Below are 19,087 nucleotides of genomic sequence, written 5' to 3' on the forward strand. Positions count from 1 at the left end.
TATTTGATCTCACAAGTCAATAAGGATGCACCCTTACAGTCTTTAATTGGCCTTCAGTGCATTGTTAGCTGCGCTTCCATGAAGTAGGTTCACTAACTACTCCTATTTGATGTCTCAGAGCCAGCGAAGGTGAGCGAAGAGGCCAAGTCTATCAGCGTTACTCAGGGGGATCCAGCCAGACTGGAGGCCAGATTCTCTGGCACCAAACCACTGAAAGCCAGATGGCTAAAGGCCGGCAAGGAGTTGACCGCCAGTGTCAGATATAAAATGCATGAGACTGACACCAGCTCTGTGCTGAAGATTCTTAAAAGTGACAAAAATGATGGTGGCGAATACACTTTTGAGGTTTCTAATGATGTTGGAAAAAGTTCTTGTGAGGCCACGCTCACCATTCTTGGTCAGTGCAGTGTGTGAGCGAATTCAAAATTAGTATGTGAATTAATGGTGATTAGTTTGATTTCATGTTTGCCCCTTTGTTATTCACGTTAGATCAAATAATTCCACCTACGTTTACAAGGAAACTGAAGCAAACAGAAGGTATTAAGGGGTCATTTGCTCATTTGGAGTGTCTGGTATCTGGCTCTCTGCCCATCACCATACGATGGTACAAAGACGAGAACGAGATCCAGACTCATGACAAACACAAATGTACATTCTTTGAGAATGTTGCTTTTCTGGAAATCTCTGATCTTGACACTAAAGATAGCGGCAACTACACCTGCATCGCAACAAATAAGGCAGGAATGGTGCAGTGCTCTGGGATCTTATTCGTCAAAGGTTTGAACTAATCTCTTTTCACATAGTTACACAGCTAATATTTGCAATTGGGTCAACTTTCACTAGAACATGTTTGCTTCTGTCTTTCAGAAGCACCATGCATTCTTGAAAGGCCTGAGTCCATGAATGTATTGCCTGGCTCAAAGGTTCAGTTTAACGTCCTGGTCTCTGGTACTCCTCCACTGACCATCAAATGGTTTAGGAACAAGAGAGAGGTTGTATCCAGTGGCGAGTGCTCTGTGGTCAAAGACCACACCTCAACCTTACTGGAGCTGTTCTTTGCCAAGCCCTCAGACTCTGGAGAGTATGTCTGTGAAATTAACAATGACGTTGGCTCCACTTGCTGTCAGGCAGCACTTTTTGTCAAAGGTTGTCCCTCTTTAAATGTTGTAAGTTGGTGAATGTCTCCATCCAGATGTCCATCCATCTTGTTAGAAGCAGGTCCTGGTGTCAGCAGACCAATCAGGTAGCCAAAGATGTTTTCCATTTCTTCCTGGAGAATCCTGAGCTGTTGCCAGTCTAGGCCAGATCTGTAATCCTGCCAGTAAATTAATCAAAATCAAAAGGAGACCTCTAGGAGACCCTGACTGGATCTTGAACCACCTCAGCATGTGAAGGACCAGTGGCATAAATCTGAGCTCCTCTCCCAATCTCTTTATGCCTGGTTCTGAAGCGTAGGCAGGAGCTCGACTATAGACTAAGGTTGCGTGCTGATAGCTAGCTAATTGTCCCCAGTCTCAGCTCCATCTAAAGCAATACTATCATTACCAGTCACTTACTGGAAATTTGAGTCATTTTTGGATGGAAACATTTCATCAGCCTTATGGAGGTCAGAATTGTTCCCCTCTTCTGTGGAGTGGTTACATGTATAATTGCATTTCTTCTTCTTCATAGAACCACCTAAGTTTACACGGACCCCAGCACGTAGGTCTGTGGTCCGCCCTGGTCAGAATAAAGTGTTTGAGTGCCAGGTGACCGGCACACCTGAGATAGATGTCTACTGGTTCAAAGAAGGCTCTGAGATTGCCCTCAGTGATCGGTACAAGATGGCCTACATGAACTCTGTGGCCACTTTGGAGGTGTGTGGGACGGATCTCAAGGATAGTGGGCTGTACTACTGTGAGGCTCGCAATGAGGCTGGCAGTGAGAGCTGCAGCATGGAGCTTAAGGTCAAAGGTTAGTTCTATAAAATGATGATCGTGATGACTTTTGACAGATTAGGATGGTAGCCTGTTGTTCCCCAAACAGGAAAGAATCTAGACACTCAGACCCTTATCTGAGATTGAGAGGAGCATTTTACTCTTTGGGTCCTAAACAAGTCCCAATGAAAACTTTCATTTCCAATAAATGCAGAGTCTCTTTGAGGCCTAAAATGTTCATTGAAAAATGAACCCCTGCATGAACATTTGGTAACAGTTTGCTTCCTGTCACCTCAGAACCACCATCATTTGTGCTAGAGCCGAGTCCAGTCGATGTTGTGAACGGCTCCAGTGTCTGCTTTGACTGCCATGTTGCTGGGACCGGTCCATTTGAAATAACATGGCATAAAGATGCAAAAGAGATCAAGCCCAGCTCGAAACATGTCTTCTCACAAATGAATGACACGTTTGGCCTGAATGTGCACAAATGTGACGCCGTAGACGTGGGAGAGTACCAGTGCACTGTCGCTAATGAGGTGGGAAGCTGTGCCTGTAAGACTACCCTAAGCCTGAAAGGTTGGTCCAGCGCTACGCCTCGCCATTTTCATATCTTGAGGTGACAGAGGCCAGTTCATCTAACATCTCGTTGGGTTTCTTTCGTAGAACCACCCACTTTTACCAAGAGGATTGAGAATTCTGTGACTGTTCTGGGTGAAATGGCTGAGTTTCAGTGCATTGTGAAAGGTTCTCCCACACTCTCTGTACTGTGGCAAAAAGACGAGAACTGGATTTTGGACGATTCAAAGTTTGAGAGAGCATTTCGGAGCAATGTGGCCACTCTCCGGATTCCTGCCTGTGAAGCGATGCACAGTGGCAGATATACTTGCCAGGTGGTTAATGAGGCTGGCCAGGATAGGTGCTTTGCCATCCTCATGGTTCAAGGTATAGTTGAGCTTAACTGATCTTGAATTTGCACTTTCCTAATTTGGTTGAACGTTTGTGAATCATTGACTTTATCTTGCCGTGTAGAGCCTCCTCAGATCAGAGACAAGCCTGAGATGATAAAGGTTACGGTTGGAGATCCTGTCAGTTTGGACTGTAAAGTTACAGGTTCCCCTGAGCTCAAAGTGAAATGGATGAAGGCTGGCAGGGAGCTGCATTCCATCAGGCAGCACAAGCTGATGTTTGAGAACAACGTCAGCAGCCTAAAGATTCAGTCAGCTCAGAGAGAGGATGAAGGAGAGTATGTGTTTCAGGTGGCAAACCATATCAGTTCCTGTACCTGCCAAGTCAAAGTGGTAGTACTAGGTTGGTAAGAATATGCTCCTGGGTATAGGGCCCAATGCTGAACAACAACCTAACTGCTTTTTGGGTTATTCATTTGGTCACAGAACAAGTCATTGCACCAAGCTTCACCCAAGCCCTGCAGGACATGCAGGAGAACCTGGGCTCCTTTGTTCAGATCTGCTGCAGGATATCTGGCTCCCTGCCGATTTCTGTGGAATGGCTGAAAGACAACACCAAACTCTCCAGTGGGGTGGAGCATAAACTCATTCAGCAGGACAATGCCGTGTCCATTGAAATTGAACAGCTGGAGAGAGCTTATGTGGGGTCATACACTTGCAGACTGACCAACACAGCAGGAAGTTGTGAATGCAGCGGATCCCTCACGGCCAAAGGTTAGACGGTGTTCTTAAACATTATTGGTCATCAGTCGTAAACCAAAGGTGAGTACCCTTTAAACCCGGTTCATCTTGCTCTTGTCAGAACCTCCCAGCTTTGTGGTCCTGCCTGAGTCCCAGGTAGCTCTGCCCAAAGGAACAGTTTGCTTCAAAAGCTCATTCAAGGGAACGCCTCCCTTCACTGTCAAATGGTTCAAGGAGGACTCTGAGCTCCTGACGGGGCCCACATGTTTCATCAAACTGGACGGACCGTCTTGCTTTTTAGAGCTCTCTGCACTCGCTGTGGCCCAGAGTGGAGTTTACTCTTGTCAAGTCAGCAATGATGCTGGCTCTGTACGCTGCAGCGCTGACTTGATGGTCAAAGGTCAGCTGCTCGCCTTGACTGCATAAAGATACATAGATGATAACTTCATGCATCCTGCCTCTGCTGCTAAAGCCGTCATCAGCTGACTGGTCTTAGATGTGTCCACAGGCTTTCAGTACCTAATGTCTCTGTCTTTTGGCTTTCCAGAACCTCCCGAGTTTGTGCTGAAACTCCCTGCTGCTAAGTTTGTGAAGCAGGGAGACTCGCTCCGACTGGAGTGCAAAGTCAGTGGCACGGCCCCTTTAAAAATTACCTGGTACAAACACGACTCCAGCATCACGGAGGGGGGGCATTTCAAGACGTCTTTCGTTGACTCGGTCGCGGTCCTGGACCTGCTCTCCACCCACGTTGACGATGATGGTGTTTATACCTGTGAAGCTCAGAATGACGCTGGTCGTTCCAGCTGCAGCACCACGCTGAGCGTTAAAGGTCAGCCCCCCCGCTGAGCGTCCGCTCGGCTTTCATTGTCCTTCATCTGCTGCAACGTGGACGACCCCTTTGTTTCACCCCTACAGTCTCACTGCTGTAGTTTAACCACCCCAGCTGGAGTTTAACCACCTCAGCTGGAGTTTAACCACCTCAGCTGGAGTTTAACCACCTCAGCTGGAGTTTAACCACCTCAACTGTAGTTTAACCACCTCAGCTGGAGTTTAACCATCTTACCTGTAGTTTAACCACCTCAGCTGGAGTTTAACCACCCCAGCTGGAGTTTAACCACCTCAGCTGGAGTTTAACCATCTTACCTGTAGTTTAACCACCTCAGCTGTAGTTTAACCACCTCAACTGTAGTTTAACCACCTCAGCTGGAGTTTAACCACCTCAACTGGAGTTTAACCACCCCAGCTGTAGTTTAACCACCCCAGCTGGAGTTTAACCACCCCAGCTGGAGTTTAACCACCCCAGCTGGAGTTTAACCACCTCAACTGGAGTTTAACCACCTCAGCTGTAGTTTAACCACCCCAGCTGTAGTTTAACCACCTCAGCTGGAGTTTAACCACCTCAACTGTAGTTTAACCACCTCAGCTGTAGTTTAACCACCTCAGCTGGAGTTTAACCATCTTACCTGTAGTTTAACCACCTCAGCTGTAGTTTAACCATCTTACCTGTAGTTTAACCACCTCAGCTGGAGTTTAACCATCTTACCTGTAGTTTAACCATCTTACCTGTAGTTTAACCACCTCAGCTGTAGTTTAACCATCTTACCTGTAGTTTAACCACCTCAGCTGGAGTTTAACCACCCCAGCTGGAGTTTAACCACCTCAGCTGGAGTTTAACCATCTTACCTGTAGTTTAACCACCTCAGCTGGAGTTTAACCACCTCAGCTGGAGTTTAACCACCTCAACTGTAGTTTAACCATCTTACCTGTAGTTTAACCACCTCAGCTGGAGTTTAACCACCTCAGCTGGAGTTTAACCACCTCAACTGTAGTTTAACCACCTCAACTGTAGTTTAACCACCTCAGCTGGAGTTTAACCATCTTACCTGTAGTTTAACCACCTCAGCTGTAGTTTAACCACCTCAGCTGTAGTTTAACCACCTCAGCTGGAGTTTAACCATCTTACCTGTAGTTTAACCATCTTACCTGTAGTTTAACCACCTCAGCTGTAGTTTAACCATCTTACCTGTAGTTTAACCACCTCAGCTGGAGTTTAACCATCTTACCTGTCGTTTAACCACCTCAGCTGGAGTTTAACCACCTCAGCTGGAGTTTAACCATCTTACCTGTAGTTTAACCACCTCAGCTGGAGTTTAACCATCTTACCTGTAGTTGAACCACCTCAGCTGTAGTTTAACCATCTTACCTGTAGTTTAACCACCTCAGCTGGAGTTTAACCATCTTACCTGTCGTTTAACCACCTCAGCTGGAGTTTAACCACCTCAGCTGGAGTTTAACCATCTTACCTGTAGTTTAACCACCTCAGATGTAGTTTAACCATCTTACCTGTAGTTTAACCACCTCAGCTGTAGTTTAACCATCTTACCTGTAGTTTAACCACCTCAGCTGTAGTTTAACCATCTTACCTGTAGTTTAACCACCTCAGCTGGAGTTTAACCATCTTACCTGTAGTTTAACCACCTCAGCTGGAGTTTAACCATCTTACCTGTAGTTTAACCACCTCAGCTGGAGTTTAACCATCTTACCTGTAGTTGAACCACCTCAGCTTTAAGACTTTTTGATGGAGTCTTTTTGTTGTCTGCCTTCTTAATGGTCTCTTAAACCTTTTGTAGAACCTCCATCCTTTATCAGAGTCCCCCAGCCGACTGAAGGGCTGAAGGGTAAGGATGTGAGTCTGTACTGTGAGATGAGCGGTACTCCTCCTTTCCAAATGACCTGGTTCAAAGACAGGAAACCTCTGATGGAGAGCAGGAAATATAAGATGTTGAGCGAGGGCAGGTCAGCTACGTTGCACGTCATTGGACTTGAGCCCTCAGATGCCAGCAAATATGAGTGCAAGGTGTCAAACAGCGTAGGAAGCGACACCTGTCAGACATCAATTAAACTACGAGGTCAGTGGATGTTTTTGATGACCTCATTCAAAAATCACAACTAATAGGTTTTCACATTATTTTGTCGCCACGCTGACTTTCCCTTTTGCGCTGTTTTTCGTCCTCTCCTCAGAGCCACCATCCTTTTTGAAGAAACTGTCAAATGTGACGGTGATATTGGGAGATGAGGTGACCCTTGAGGCCACTGTAAAAGGCTTTGAACCCATCACTATGTCCTGGGTTCAAGACAAGGATCACATTCTCAGGGACGGTGACAACAGGAAAATCACCTGTGAGAACGGGAATGTTGCTCTTAAGGTCTTTAAGGCTGATGCAACCACAGCAGGCAAATACACCTGCCAGCTCCGAAACGATGCTGGGAGTGTGGAGTGCTTTGCTAAATTGACTGTTCTAGGTTTGTAGCCATATAATTCTCTCTTTCTCATACACAATCACTGCTCTTTCTGTCACAGGGCTATACAAAAACATTCTGTTCTACTTCTCTGCTGATTCCAGAACCCGCTAAGATAGTGGACAAGCCCGACACCCTGAGTGTGACAGCCGGGGACATCGCCGCCCTCGAGGTCAAAGTCTGTGGAACCCCAGACCTCACGCCAAAGTGGTTCAAGGATGGAATTGAGCTGGCCTCTGGGAAGAAATACAGAATCTCTTTTTCACGCATGATATCCAGCTTGAATGTGCTCGCTGCTGAGAGAAGAGACTCAGGAGAATATATATTTGAAATTATGAACGAGGTCGGGAAGGATCTGAGTAAAATTAATCTCACTGTCCTAGGTTGGTATATTTTTATCTGCATTTGGGGCTGGGTATTGTTGTCAGTGTCAATGTGAGAAATCAATCATGCTACTGACATCAGCTGTCGGTGCTATCCAGCTTTGGCCTTTCGTGCCCAGCCCTCGTAATGACAGGGCATTAATATCTGCATTTGCCCTGACGCTACTAACTCTCCACCCCCAACAGATAAGATCATACCTCCGACCTTCTCCAGGAAGTTGAAAGATTGCAACACAGTTTTTGGACAAGCTGGAGAGATGGAGTGCAAAGTGTCAGGCTCCCTCCCTTTTACCATATCCTGGCACCATGATGGGGAGGAGATCCAGAGCGGGCCAAACTATGAGATTTCCTTCAGCGACAACAGTTGCACGCTCAAATTTCCCACACTGAAGTTGTCCGACTCTGGACTGTATAAATGTAAAGCTGTCAACAAGGCCGGTTCCAGTGAAACCACAGCCTCACTGGTTGTAAAAGGTCAGGACATTATTCTGTTTCCTTTTTGAGCAGGGATTAAGAGATTAAAGCCAAATAAACCAAATGAGAATAGAAATCCAGAAGTACAGTACGTAGTTGTCATCCACCATGTTTGTTGTCTCCACACCCAGAACCTCCATCTTTTGTGGTGCCACCACAGCCGGTGGATGCCATGCCAGGCTCTGATGTGGTCTTCTCAGCCATGGTGAAAGGCAGCACGCCCCTAAATCTGAAGTGGTTCAGAGGAGCAAAGGAGATCCTGGATGTTCCGGGCTGTAGGTTCTCTCTGAAAGATAGCCAGGTTCTTTTGGAGCTGTTCAATGTGGACAGGTCTCACGCTGGAGAGTACACCTGTCAGATCATCAATGATGCTGGGAAGGAGAGCTGCCCGGTAAACCTCACTGTCAGAGGTCAGTACCCTATCCCACCATTACAGGGTCTCTGTGTGTAGATCCACTTGCTGCAGGTGGGTCTGTAAGGAGCTGCTACCTGATTGGTGGTCAAATGACCAATGAGATCATCGTTCTAAAGAGCAGTTACAGCATCATTACAACAATGTAGGCACATATTACTCATACTCATTCCATTGATGTTTTAGAGTATGGATCATTCATCATATAGATCGCTCAGCCCCCACCCGTTGACTCTGGAATCATCGAATCCCACTATCAGCACCGTTATCGTCAGACAAGGCGCTCTAGGAGTTCTACTCTATGGCATTGCGCTGGCCTTGATGTCACATTGTGGTTCCGTCTCGTCACTCAAAAGTGATTGATGTTAATCCGTCTGGTGTTTGATCCCTCAGAGCCAGCAGCGTTCTCTAAGAGGCTGAAGGACGTGGCCGTGGAGAAGGGCAAACTGCTGACTCTGGAGTGCTCATACACGGGAAGCCCCAAGATCACAGTGAACTGGTACAAAGATGACCAGCAGATATTTGCTTCGTACAAGTACAACGTTACGACGACAGAGAGCTGCTGCATCCTGGAGTGTCTGAGCACCGACGACAAGGATGCTGCTGGGAGGTACCGCTGCGAGGTGTCCAATGAGGCTGGAAAAGACACATGCGAGACAGCTGTGTCTGTCCTCGGTGAGTTCTGCTGATCAATGAACTGATTGGGGATGGTGATCAACGCTGCATCGTAGGTGTCTGATAGATGGCGTCTTAATCCTCCTCTGTTCAGAGATGGTTTCTCTTCTTTGATGGTAAATAATAAATTATTGGTGGTGCAATGACTAGTTAGCAGTTCAAATCTCCGCTCCGACTGGCCACGTGCCGTAGTGTCCTTGGGCAAGACACTGAACCCTAAATCAGCCCCAGTGGGTCGGGAGCGCCTTGCATGGCAGCAGTCGCCCACCGGAGTGGGAATGGGTGAATGTGAGGCCTGCTGCAAAGCGCTGTATAGGCGTAATCTATCTACCCTTTTATTGATCAATCAAAAAGCTCATAAAGCTAGAATAACATTTCAAAAAAACAATTGAATACTCAGTTTCTTTGAGTATTCAATTTAATTTACTTTTCAGTGATCTTCAAACATCAGGCGACAGGTTCTGCTGTTCAGGATGTGGTTCAAAGAACTCGTATAGATACTTTACCTACCCCGACTACAGTTTGAAGCATCAAACATAAATACTCTTATGTACACACTTAGATGTTCCAAACCATTTACTCTTTGGACCACGAGCCAGTCGGAACACTGCACAGAACCCTAACCCCCTCACAGCTTGAGTACCAAATACATATGAAGTACCTATGTAGTACCTCCTCCTACCGTCAGACGTCAGGCTTCTCACAGGTGTTCTCTTGTTGGTGATCTGTAGAGCCTGCACACTTTGTGGAGTCCCTGGAACCCATGGAGGTGACAGCAGGAGACACCGTCTGTCTCAAGTGTCGGGTGGCCGGCACACCTGAAATCAAGGTGTCCTGGTTCAAGGCTGATGGTAAAGTCCGGTCCAGTCCCACCTGTAGGTTAGAGTTCTCAAAGGGCATTGCTTGTCTGAAGCTCAGCAAAGCTACCAAGGCCGACATTGGAGAATACACCTGCAAAGCTGAGAACCGGATAGGCTCCGCCTCCTCTATCTGCAGGCTCAACGTGTTAGGTAAGCTTAAGTTTAGTTTCGTGGCCTCTTTAAATAATGTCAATCTAAACGTACCTGAACTTGTCTGTTCATATACATGGGTGGGGCTAGGGTACTGCGGGGGGGCTGAACCCAAGCACCTGGGAACCAATCCGCTTCCTGATCCCACGCAAGCACTGATCACAAAAACATGATTTCTGGATCCTTTGCTCTTCAGTTTTAACCACATGCTATAAACTTTACAGTATATATATATAAATAAAGTGATAAAGACATGATGATCAAGACTTATTTGTTTATCCATTTGGAGTCGTTTTGATCAGTACATTTATCCAAGGGCAGCACGTTGGTGCAGTGGGTAGCGGGGGCGTGCACAGACATTTTGGGGGGCCGGTGTTCAACCTGGTGCGCCATCTCAAAGTCTGTGATTTTAACAAATAAAAACATCAGGAACACATTTTCTGTATTTATTTTAACATCTTAATAATGTGACTGATCATTATCTAGTCTCCTGTTCTTTAATCCAGGAGAAAAAAAAGAGATTGATTAGATGGATTAATTACAGATCCACATTTTTTAATCGCTTGACAGCAATAAGTGTAAAGTTAAAATATTCATTAACAAGCAAAAGTCCTGAACATGAATACGTTTTCTCAATAAAAGCATGCATGTGTAGCTCAAACGTAGTATTTTGAGTACTAGAAGTGAATGCAGGGTACTGAATGTACTTTAATGATAGTGTTAGTGAATTAGCTTTTCATCAGCATTTAGCCGTTACATTTGAGTTGATCTAGTTTTAACAACTTTCTATACCGCAAAATATACTGTATATTCCTTATAGAATTAAGTATTATATGTACTTACCTTCCATCAATGTTTTCTGTAAATATTGCCTCACCTGTTTCCAGATGCCAAAACGCCACCATCCTTCCCCAAGAAGATCACCAGCCTGCATCAAACGGAGGGCGAAGCCGTCCGGATTGAGTGTCGCGTCGCCGGATCGTCGCCCATCGAGGTGTCATGGCTGAAGGACGGCGAGCCCCAGAGGCCGTCGCCGGAGGTCACTATGCTGTACGACGACAACACGGCCGTCCTGCAGATTGACCAGTGCGAGATGAAGCACGCTGGAGAGTACACCTGTGTGGCCACCAATAGTGTGGGCTCCGCCTCCTGCAGGGCTAAACTCACCCTACAAGGTCTGGACAACATGACACAGTGGTTGTTTGTTGGCGGGTGGACGGATGGATGGATGGACGGATGAATGGACGGTGGACGGATGGTCGGATGGATGGACGCCCGGACGGACGGACGGACGGATGGATGGATGGATGGATGGACGGACAGACGGCCGGATGAAGGACGGGCGGACAGACGGATGGATGAATGGACACCCGGATGAAGGATAGGCGGAGGGACGGATGGATGGAAGGATGGACGGACGGACGGACAGACGGACAGATGGAACAACAAACGGACTGCAGAAACAAATGAAAGGTTTTTAGGCAATGGGAGACGACTCCTTCGGGCTCAGCGGTTGTGGTTCACACTAGAGCAGGACCCGGTCTGACCTGAGACCAGTTCAGCTTCGGGCTGCGGTTCCATGGAAATGGTTTCTGTTAAGAGCATTTTGTGACAGCAAATGTGTTTGTGTTTAATGATGCATTCATGAACATTCAGAACGTTCTTCTCTCGTCTTCTCTCGCCCCACATGGACACCACAGAACCCCGGTACCCTCCGGCCTTCGACAGGAAGTTGGTACCCCTGGAGGTGACAGTGGGTGACAGCATTGAGCTTGAATGTCACTCAGCCGGCTCTGCCCCCATAAAGATTACATGGTCCAAAGACCACAAAGACATTCGGTCTGGGGGCAATTATAAGATCAGCTGTGTAGATAATAGCCCCCATCTGACCATCGTGAAGGCAGACAAAGCTGACACAGGCAGATACTTCTGCCACGCCTCTAATGACATGGGGAAGGACTCTTGTTCGTCTGACGTCACAGTAAAAGGTACGTGGACCTGGCGTGCCGTCCTTGACGTTCAGGTCCAGCCGCATCTCCTCACTCTCACATTTCTGCTGCTTCCAGAACGGAAGAATCCTCCAGTGTTCACCAAAAAACCCTCGGAGAGCATCGAGGACACAGAGGGCAAAGTGCTGAAGGTCGAGGGCCGCCTTTCCGGCTCACAGCCCATGGCGATCAGCTGGTTCAAAGACGACTCTGAGATCTACAGCTCCAAAAATTATGACATCACCTTCAAGAGCAACGTGGCTGTGCTTTGCATTAAAAGCAGCCAGGTGTTAGACAGTGGCAGGTACACCTGTCTGGCCTCCAACGAGGCTGGACGAGCCTCCTGTGACATCACTGTGGCCATCTCAGGTGGGTTTGAACCAGCTTTCACCGTGATGGGCGGTTATTGTCCATCAGTGTGTCCTTCTGCGTCGAATCGCAGTTCAAAAGTGGCAGAAATGCTTCTGTAAAGTGAGAAGTTTGTCTGCTAACTGCTAACTTTTCCTTTGGAGGCTTCCTTTTTCATTTTGGCCGGTATTTTCAGAATCCCGCCTTTATTTTACATTTTCCCGTATTTACAGATTTCTCCGTACTAATTTCCACAGCACGGCGTACCGCACAGAAATCCGGTTTTCCCGTACGAAAATACGGCAAAACCTTATTAGATGACAGCTATGCATAAAACTAATTCAAAATGTTCTGCTTTCTGTAACCACACACATAAACACACACACAACACACAAACACACACACACAACACACACAGCATTTGAGTTGTCATTACGGGTCCGCAGGCTTTGTAGGATCAAATAAAGAGATACGAAGCGCAAATATATTTGTGATTACAATTTTGAAATGTATTTCTCATAATTATTTAAATTTGATTGTGAAATTGCTTCGCATATTCCAAACTGTTAGTTTCGTTTTGTTTAAAATTCCACAAGGTCAGCAAAGGGAATACAAAAGTGACTGTTTCTGCTATTTGGGGTAATTAATAGAATCCAATAAAGAAGATACGTCGCTCAAAAGTAATCGCACTAAAGAATCACCGCGAATTTGGATTTTGTCAACTTGCTTGAAGCTGTTTTATTCATGAATATATTTCAGTTTTTTTTAGTTGGGAAGGATTTCAAAAAGTTTATCAAGACTGTTATCTCCTTGCAGAGGCCAAGAAGCCGCCAGTGTTTGATGTCCCTCTCGAACCAGTGACCGTGGACGAGGGCGAGAAGCTGAGTCTAAGGTGTCACGTGTGTGGATCTCCTCCTCTGAAGATCCAGTGGATGAAGGACAGGAAGGACCTCACATCAGCCGGTAGCACCAGGATCAGCTTCTCTGCTGGGACGGCCTGTTTGGAGATTAGCCCCGCCTCTAGGCACGATGCCGGTGACTACCTGTGCAAGGCCAGCAACTCGACTGGCAGCGAGTTCTGCAAGGCCAGAGCCGCAGTCAGAGGTAGGACCAGACAGATCTCCACTCCCAGCAGTACAATGCGGTAGTACCTCGACATACGAGTGTTCCGAGACACGAGCAAACCTGGAGCAGGATTTTGCTTTGAGACGCGAGTAACTTCTAGATGGTGGCGCTATTTGTCCGAGTTTAGCGTTCAGTTCGGTCCAGGTGTTCTCCACCTTCCGTCCTGATTCTGGCTGTACCTGTGAGTATTCCTGATCAGTGATGGGCCCAGAGAAAGCGAGTGGTGAGGATGAGACGATGATGATGATGGAGATGAGGCATGAAATTATCGATCAACATGACCGTGGTGTCCGTAAGTGATGGGACACGCCAGTACGAGGGGAGTACATCATCATGTACAATCCTACAAACCAGAAGGATTCTGTCAAGAACACAAAGCCTTCCAGAGGCAGAACGACTATGTCTAAGTTTATGTACGAGTACCTGTAAGGTACAATTACTGCATAGTGTTACGTACCGTCCTCCTCCCCGCTCGACATTTTATTTTACAGTAATCCTGTAGATCATTTATTATATCGCTGTTTGTGTTTCCAGAACAATAGAAATGTTGTTTCCTATTATCAGCGTTGATTTGAGTGTTTGGACGGTTGGAGCAGATTCAATTGATTTCAGTTACTACATTTAGGAAACATTGATTTGACATACGAGCGATTTGAGTTACGACCTCGGTCCCGGAACGAATTATACTGGTATGTCAAGGTACTGCTGTATTGTACTATTGCACAGCACCAGCACTTTAAATTAATTTAATCATCATTGGATGTTTCTTGAGGTTTTTGTAGGAGAATTATGAAGCAACAAACCAGAAAAGAGCAATTCAGGATTTGGGTTAAGTGAACAATGTGTAGATGATCCTCCAGTAACCTATTATTATTATTATTATCATTATTATATATTCGTAAGCACGTAACGTAAACTGCTGGCAACAGAAACAATGCTATGCTAATGAAAAGTAAACGTTGTGATGTTGCAGAGAAACCGGGAGCAGCTCCAGCTGCTGCCCCGCCCAAACAACTGGACAAGCTTTTCTTCATCGAGGAGCCCAAAGCCATCCACGTCACCGAGAGTGAGACGGACTGAGTCCATCAGATCAAAGTTCTTCCTAATCTTTGTCGTGGTATTTCCGTGGCACTGAATGTCCTTCTCGTGTTTCTTCCCGTTTGCCTCTTGCTCCACAGGGGGCACCGCCACCTTCATCGCCAAGGTTGGCGGCGAGCCCATCCCCAGTGTGAAGTGGATGAAGGGAAAGTGGAGGCAGATGACGCACGGTGGGCGGATCTCAATCGAACAGAGGGGTCAGGAGGCCAAGCTTGAGATCAGAGAAGTGACCAGGTCGGACTCGGGTCAGTACAGGTGTGTGGCCTCCAGTAAGGTCGGGGAGATCGAGAGCTGCTCTGACTTGCATGTGGAGGAGAGAACGGGGTCCGTACTGCCTGAGGGAGACCTCCGAGCCAAACTGAAGAAGTGAGTTCATCTGTCAAATGTTTATTTGTGTATTAGTGTATTTGTGTATTTGGCAGGGACCGTACAAAAAACATTGCCACCAATATGTTATGTACATAAGGCTTCTAGCCACAGGCTAATTGGCAGCCCCGCCCATCGTTAGGCTTTTAGAGGTGCTAATAAAAGACATAAGATGCATAAATAGTTAACAGTAGAAAAATACATACTAAATACACATACAAAGAAAGAAGAAAGGACTTACTGTATCTGACCACCGTCCACCCCAAGTCCATACATGCAGTTCAGTCTCACGCCGTCAGGCGCTCTTCAGCTTTGATGGGAAAAGCCTCAGGTACGTGCACCCTGAGTCCACATACAGGGTGGAGTCATACGTGCACCCTGAGTCCACATACAGGGTGGAGTCATACGTGCACCCTGAGTCCACATACAGGGTGGAGTCATACGTGCACCCTGAGTCCACATACAGGGTGTAATCATACGTGCACCCTGAGTCCATATACAGGGTGTAATCATACGTGCACCCTTAGTCCACATACAGGGTGGAGTCATACGTGCACCCTGAGTCCACATACAGGGTGGAGTCATACGTGCACCCTGAGTCCACATACAGGGTGTAATCATACGTGCACCCTTAGTCCACATACAGGGTGGAGTCATACGTGCACCCTGAGTCCACATACAGGGTGTAATCATACGTGCACCCTGAGTCCATATACAGGGTGGAGTCATACGTGCACCCTGAGTCCACATACAGGGTGTAATCATACGTGCACCCTGAGTCCATATACAGGGTGTAATCATACGTGCACCCTGAGTCCACATACAGGGTGTAATCATACGTGCACCCTGAGTCCACATACAGGGTGTAATCATACGTGCACCCTGAGTCCACATACAGGGTGTAATCATACGTGCACCCTGAGTCCACATACAGGGTGTAATCATACGTGCACCCTGAGTCCACATACAGGGTGTAATCATACGTGCACCCTGAGTCCATATACAGGGTGTAATCATACGTGCACCCTGAGTCCACATACAGGGTGGAGTCATACTGAAACAATTTAAGCTTGTCTTGAGGGTCTGAGACATTTTCCTGACATGAGCATCAAACTTCAGTTTAGAGTCTAAAATCACACCAAATACTTAAATTCATACTTAAACCTCCTCAATTGTATTTTTATCAATATTGATTTTAAGTTCCTCCCGTGCACTTTAGGGTCATTTAAAGTCAGCAGCCACTGAGATATACTGACTGCCTGTTCAACACATCTGAAGCTGGTTTCGGGGTTTCTGCTGTTGCATAAATGATTGTATCGTCTGCATACAATTGGACGCTGGTTTCTATGCTGATTTCTTGTAAATCATTCATGTATAGACAGAACAGCAGATGGCCCAATATTGACCCTTGTGGTACACCCACAGTTCTAGATTTTTGATTTAGCATCATTTATTTTCACACATTGTTGTCTTGAGGCAAGATAGGATTTTAACCAATTTAAAGGTCGTCGGGAAAAGTTTGTTTGTTTCAATTTGGTCAAGAGCACTTGGTGGTTTTCAGCATCGAAAACCTTTCGTATGAACGTGTCGGCATGCAGGAAACAAATCACACCTGCCTTCTTCAATTCAGCTTCTGCTTTCATTTTTTCAATTAATTCTCAGGACACCATCAAAACAAAAGAGTCCACAGGAGGAGAAAGACATTGATATTGTTGAGCTATTGAGGAATGTGGACTCAAAAGAATATGAGAAATACGCCCGGATGTATGGCATCACCGACTACAGAGGCCTGCTGCAGGCTATCGAGCAGCTCAAAAAAGAGAAAGAGGAAGAAAGTGGAAGACCGGTAAATGACAGAGCAGTTGTTGTTGGCAAGAACTCTCTCTCTCTCTCTAGCACTCTCTATTCATCTCTTTGTTTTTGACCCTCCTCCTACCTGTCCTGGTCTCTGTCTCTCTGTCATTGTCTCTCTCTTCTTCTCAACCCAGCCGGTCCAGACAAATTGCCGTCCACTATGAGCCTTAGGTTCTGTCCAAGGTTTCTGCCTGTTAAAAGGAAGTTTTTCCTTGCTCTTGTGGGTCAAGCTGGGTTCTGTCTTTCCCTGCTACTCCTGTAAAGTGCCTTGAGACGACTTCCTGTTATGATCTGGTGCTATAGAAATAAAACTGAATTGAATTGAACTATTGCTGTTGAGAGAGAGCTAATGTTGAAACATATATGCTGTTGACAGGAAGTGGAACGTGGAGACAGAGCGTCGGATGAGGACATGGCACGACTGGTGGCTGACCTGCAAAAGAGAATGGAGCGGACAGAGGTCAGCACACAACCTGTTCTATCTCCATCTGGGTCAGGACACGACTGTAAGGTTAAAGAGTGGTGTACTGTTTGTTGCAGCCTGTAACCGTGGTGATGGACATTTCCAGTCAGTCTGTCTTCACCAATAAGGATGCAGTGTTTGAGTGCCAGATAAAGATCAACTACCCTGAAATCACCCTGTCCTGGTACAAGGGCACCCAGAAACTGGATACCAATGACAAGTACGACATCAGTGTCATTGGCGACCGCCACTTGCTCAGGATCAACAAATGCCAGGTGTCTGACCAGGGCAACTACCGAGTGGTCTGTGGGCCTCACATCTCAAGCGCCAAGCTTACTGTCATGGGTCAGTATGTTCCACACGTCAGTTACCTTCAGGTTAAGCTATCAGAGCAACTGGTACACACCTGCCTCCCATAATCATGAGTGCAAATACTAAAGGCTAGTGGTAGGGGTCCGTTCATGATGCAGCAGCAGAGCGGTCCTGCAGAAGTTTAAGGAATGGATTCAACATTGTGATGTAAACCATTAGCAATAGTATTAACAATGGCATCAGCATTATTCACAGGGCAAGTTGTGTTTCATGCAAGAGTATCTGTTGAAATGAAATTTAAATGCAACATTCACAATGCCTTCAAGAACATTTAACACATCTATGTTTTCTTTCCCGTCCTCGTAAGCAAGTTTAATTCTGAAGTCAATTTGACCCTTTTCATATTCTAATAAAATTCACGATTTCAAGGTTCTTTCCTACAAAGGAATAGTCCAGTTAAATATGAATATTTACAATTGCCGCTTTCTGGAGATGAAGCTCAATTTGTGTCCGAAGTCCTCCAGATCTCTATCTCGACTCTTTTTTCCTCCTGAGGTTCTGGTTCCAAGGTTCACAGACATAGTGGAACATTTGACTAGAATAATAGAAACATGGAATTAAAGTCTGAAGTGACATTTTGTGCATTGTTTTCTTTATTGGGAATGTTGCAGGTCATTCCTACCAGGTGGACAGAATAATGTCTTCCTACTACAGATTTCAGCAACATTTCTGCAGCCTTTATCACAAGCATCGTGGCGTGATGAACTCGCCAGCATGCCGGCAGATGTCAGAGCGTGAACCTGGGCATGTCTTCATATTGGTGGCACCCTAACACCTTTCTCTCTGCTATGTCTTTCAGAGGCGGAAGTTGAGAGGCATCTGCAGGACACTTCGGGTAAGGAAGGCCAGTCGTGTATGCTGTCCTGTCAGTTGTCCATCCCTAATGTAGAGGCTCAGTGGTTTAAAAATGGCAAACAGTTAGAGATGAAGGGCAGGTACACATCAGAGGTGAAGCACAAGGTTCAGACGCTTCTCATCAGTGAGCTGAAGCCTGAGGACCAGGGCAGATATGCCTGCAGATACCAGCACCTGGAGTCCTCGGCCGATCTCTGGGTGGAAGGTTTGTACCTGGAACTAGTGCCGCAGCCTTCTCGACGTGGTGACGTTCTGTCCGTGCACTAACCTCTTTGAAGGCTGGACATTCTCACTTCACCCTCTTTCTTCTGGGGGTCGTCTTGCTTTGTTGTGTCATTATTCAAGCCTCTCCTCATGAGTATAATGACCTCACTGGCCACGTCCATCTTAGTGTATCTCCATACCTCCAAATAATCCCCTGCAAACCTTCCTCCTTTCTAACCTTGTGGATGATGTGAAACTCCCGTTTGTGTTCTTTCACACTCCCATTCACGTCTTTATCTGTTTTAGCTGAACAAATTCATTTCACCAAACGTATCCACAACATTGAAGTCAACGAGCGCCAATCGGCCACCTTTGAGTGTGAAGTGTCTTTCGACAATGCAATTGTTTCGTGGTACAAAGACACCTGGGAACTGAGAGAGAGCCCTAAGTACAACTTCACCAGTGAGGGCCGAAGACATTTCATGGTCATACGAAATGTGTCCATCGAAGACGAAGGTGTGTAGAGCACCACCAAGCCCCAAAGGCCACACTCACGGCGCCTCAGACTTTGTCCTCAGTGTTTTTCTGATTTGAGTGT

General features: G+C 46.4%; 1 protein-coding gene across 1 annotated transcript in view; it reads left to right on the top strand.

Annotated features, from left to right (window-relative positions):
• ttn.2 (titin, tandem duplicate 2) overlaps positions 1–19,087 on the top strand; it is a 212,351-nt gene that overhangs the window by 61,804 nt on the left and 131,460 nt on the right. Inside the window, exons 54-81 of the mRNA XM_068746792.1 lie at positions 119–397; positions 490–777; positions 868–1,146; positions 1,672–1,953; positions 2,214–2,492; positions 2,580–2,858; positions 2,946–3,224; positions 3,308–3,595; positions 3,684–3,962; positions 4,110–4,391; positions 6,193–6,471; positions 6,584–6,865; positions 6,967–7,245; positions 7,432–7,719; positions 7,851–8,129; positions 8,525–8,806; positions 9,538–9,816; positions 10,704–10,991; positions 11,517–11,804; positions 11,883–12,173; positions 12,969–13,256; positions 14,251–14,343; positions 14,456–14,741; positions 16,404–16,587; positions 16,972–17,055; positions 17,136–17,403; positions 18,230–18,490; positions 18,796–19,005. Coding sequence (XP_068602893.1) covers positions 119–397; positions 490–777; positions 868–1,146; positions 1,672–1,953; positions 2,214–2,492; positions 2,580–2,858; positions 2,946–3,224; positions 3,308–3,595; positions 3,684–3,962; positions 4,110–4,391; positions 6,193–6,471; positions 6,584–6,865; positions 6,967–7,245; positions 7,432–7,719; positions 7,851–8,129; positions 8,525–8,806; positions 9,538–9,816; positions 10,704–10,991; positions 11,517–11,804; positions 11,883–12,173; positions 12,969–13,256; positions 14,251–14,343; positions 14,456–14,741; positions 16,404–16,587; positions 16,972–17,055; positions 17,136–17,403; positions 18,230–18,490; positions 18,796–19,005 — 7,323 coding nt within the window. The remainder of the gene's footprint in view (positions 1–118; positions 398–489; positions 778–867; positions 1,147–1,671; positions 1,954–2,213; positions 2,493–2,579; positions 2,859–2,945; positions 3,225–3,307; positions 3,596–3,683; positions 3,963–4,109; positions 4,392–6,192; positions 6,472–6,583; positions 6,866–6,966; positions 7,246–7,431; positions 7,720–7,850; positions 8,130–8,524; positions 8,807–9,537; positions 9,817–10,703; positions 10,992–11,516; positions 11,805–11,882; positions 12,174–12,968; positions 13,257–14,250; positions 14,344–14,455; positions 14,742–16,403; positions 16,588–16,971; positions 17,056–17,135; positions 17,404–18,229; positions 18,491–18,795; positions 19,006–19,087) is intronic.

This window comes from Brachionichthys hirsutus, chromosome 12, assembly GCF_040956055.1.
Source record: "Brachionichthys hirsutus isolate HB-005 chromosome 12, CSIRO-AGI_Bhir_v1, whole genome shotgun sequence".
NCBI lineage: Eukaryota > Metazoa > Chordata > Actinopteri > Lophiiformes > Brachionichthyidae > Brachionichthys > Brachionichthys hirsutus.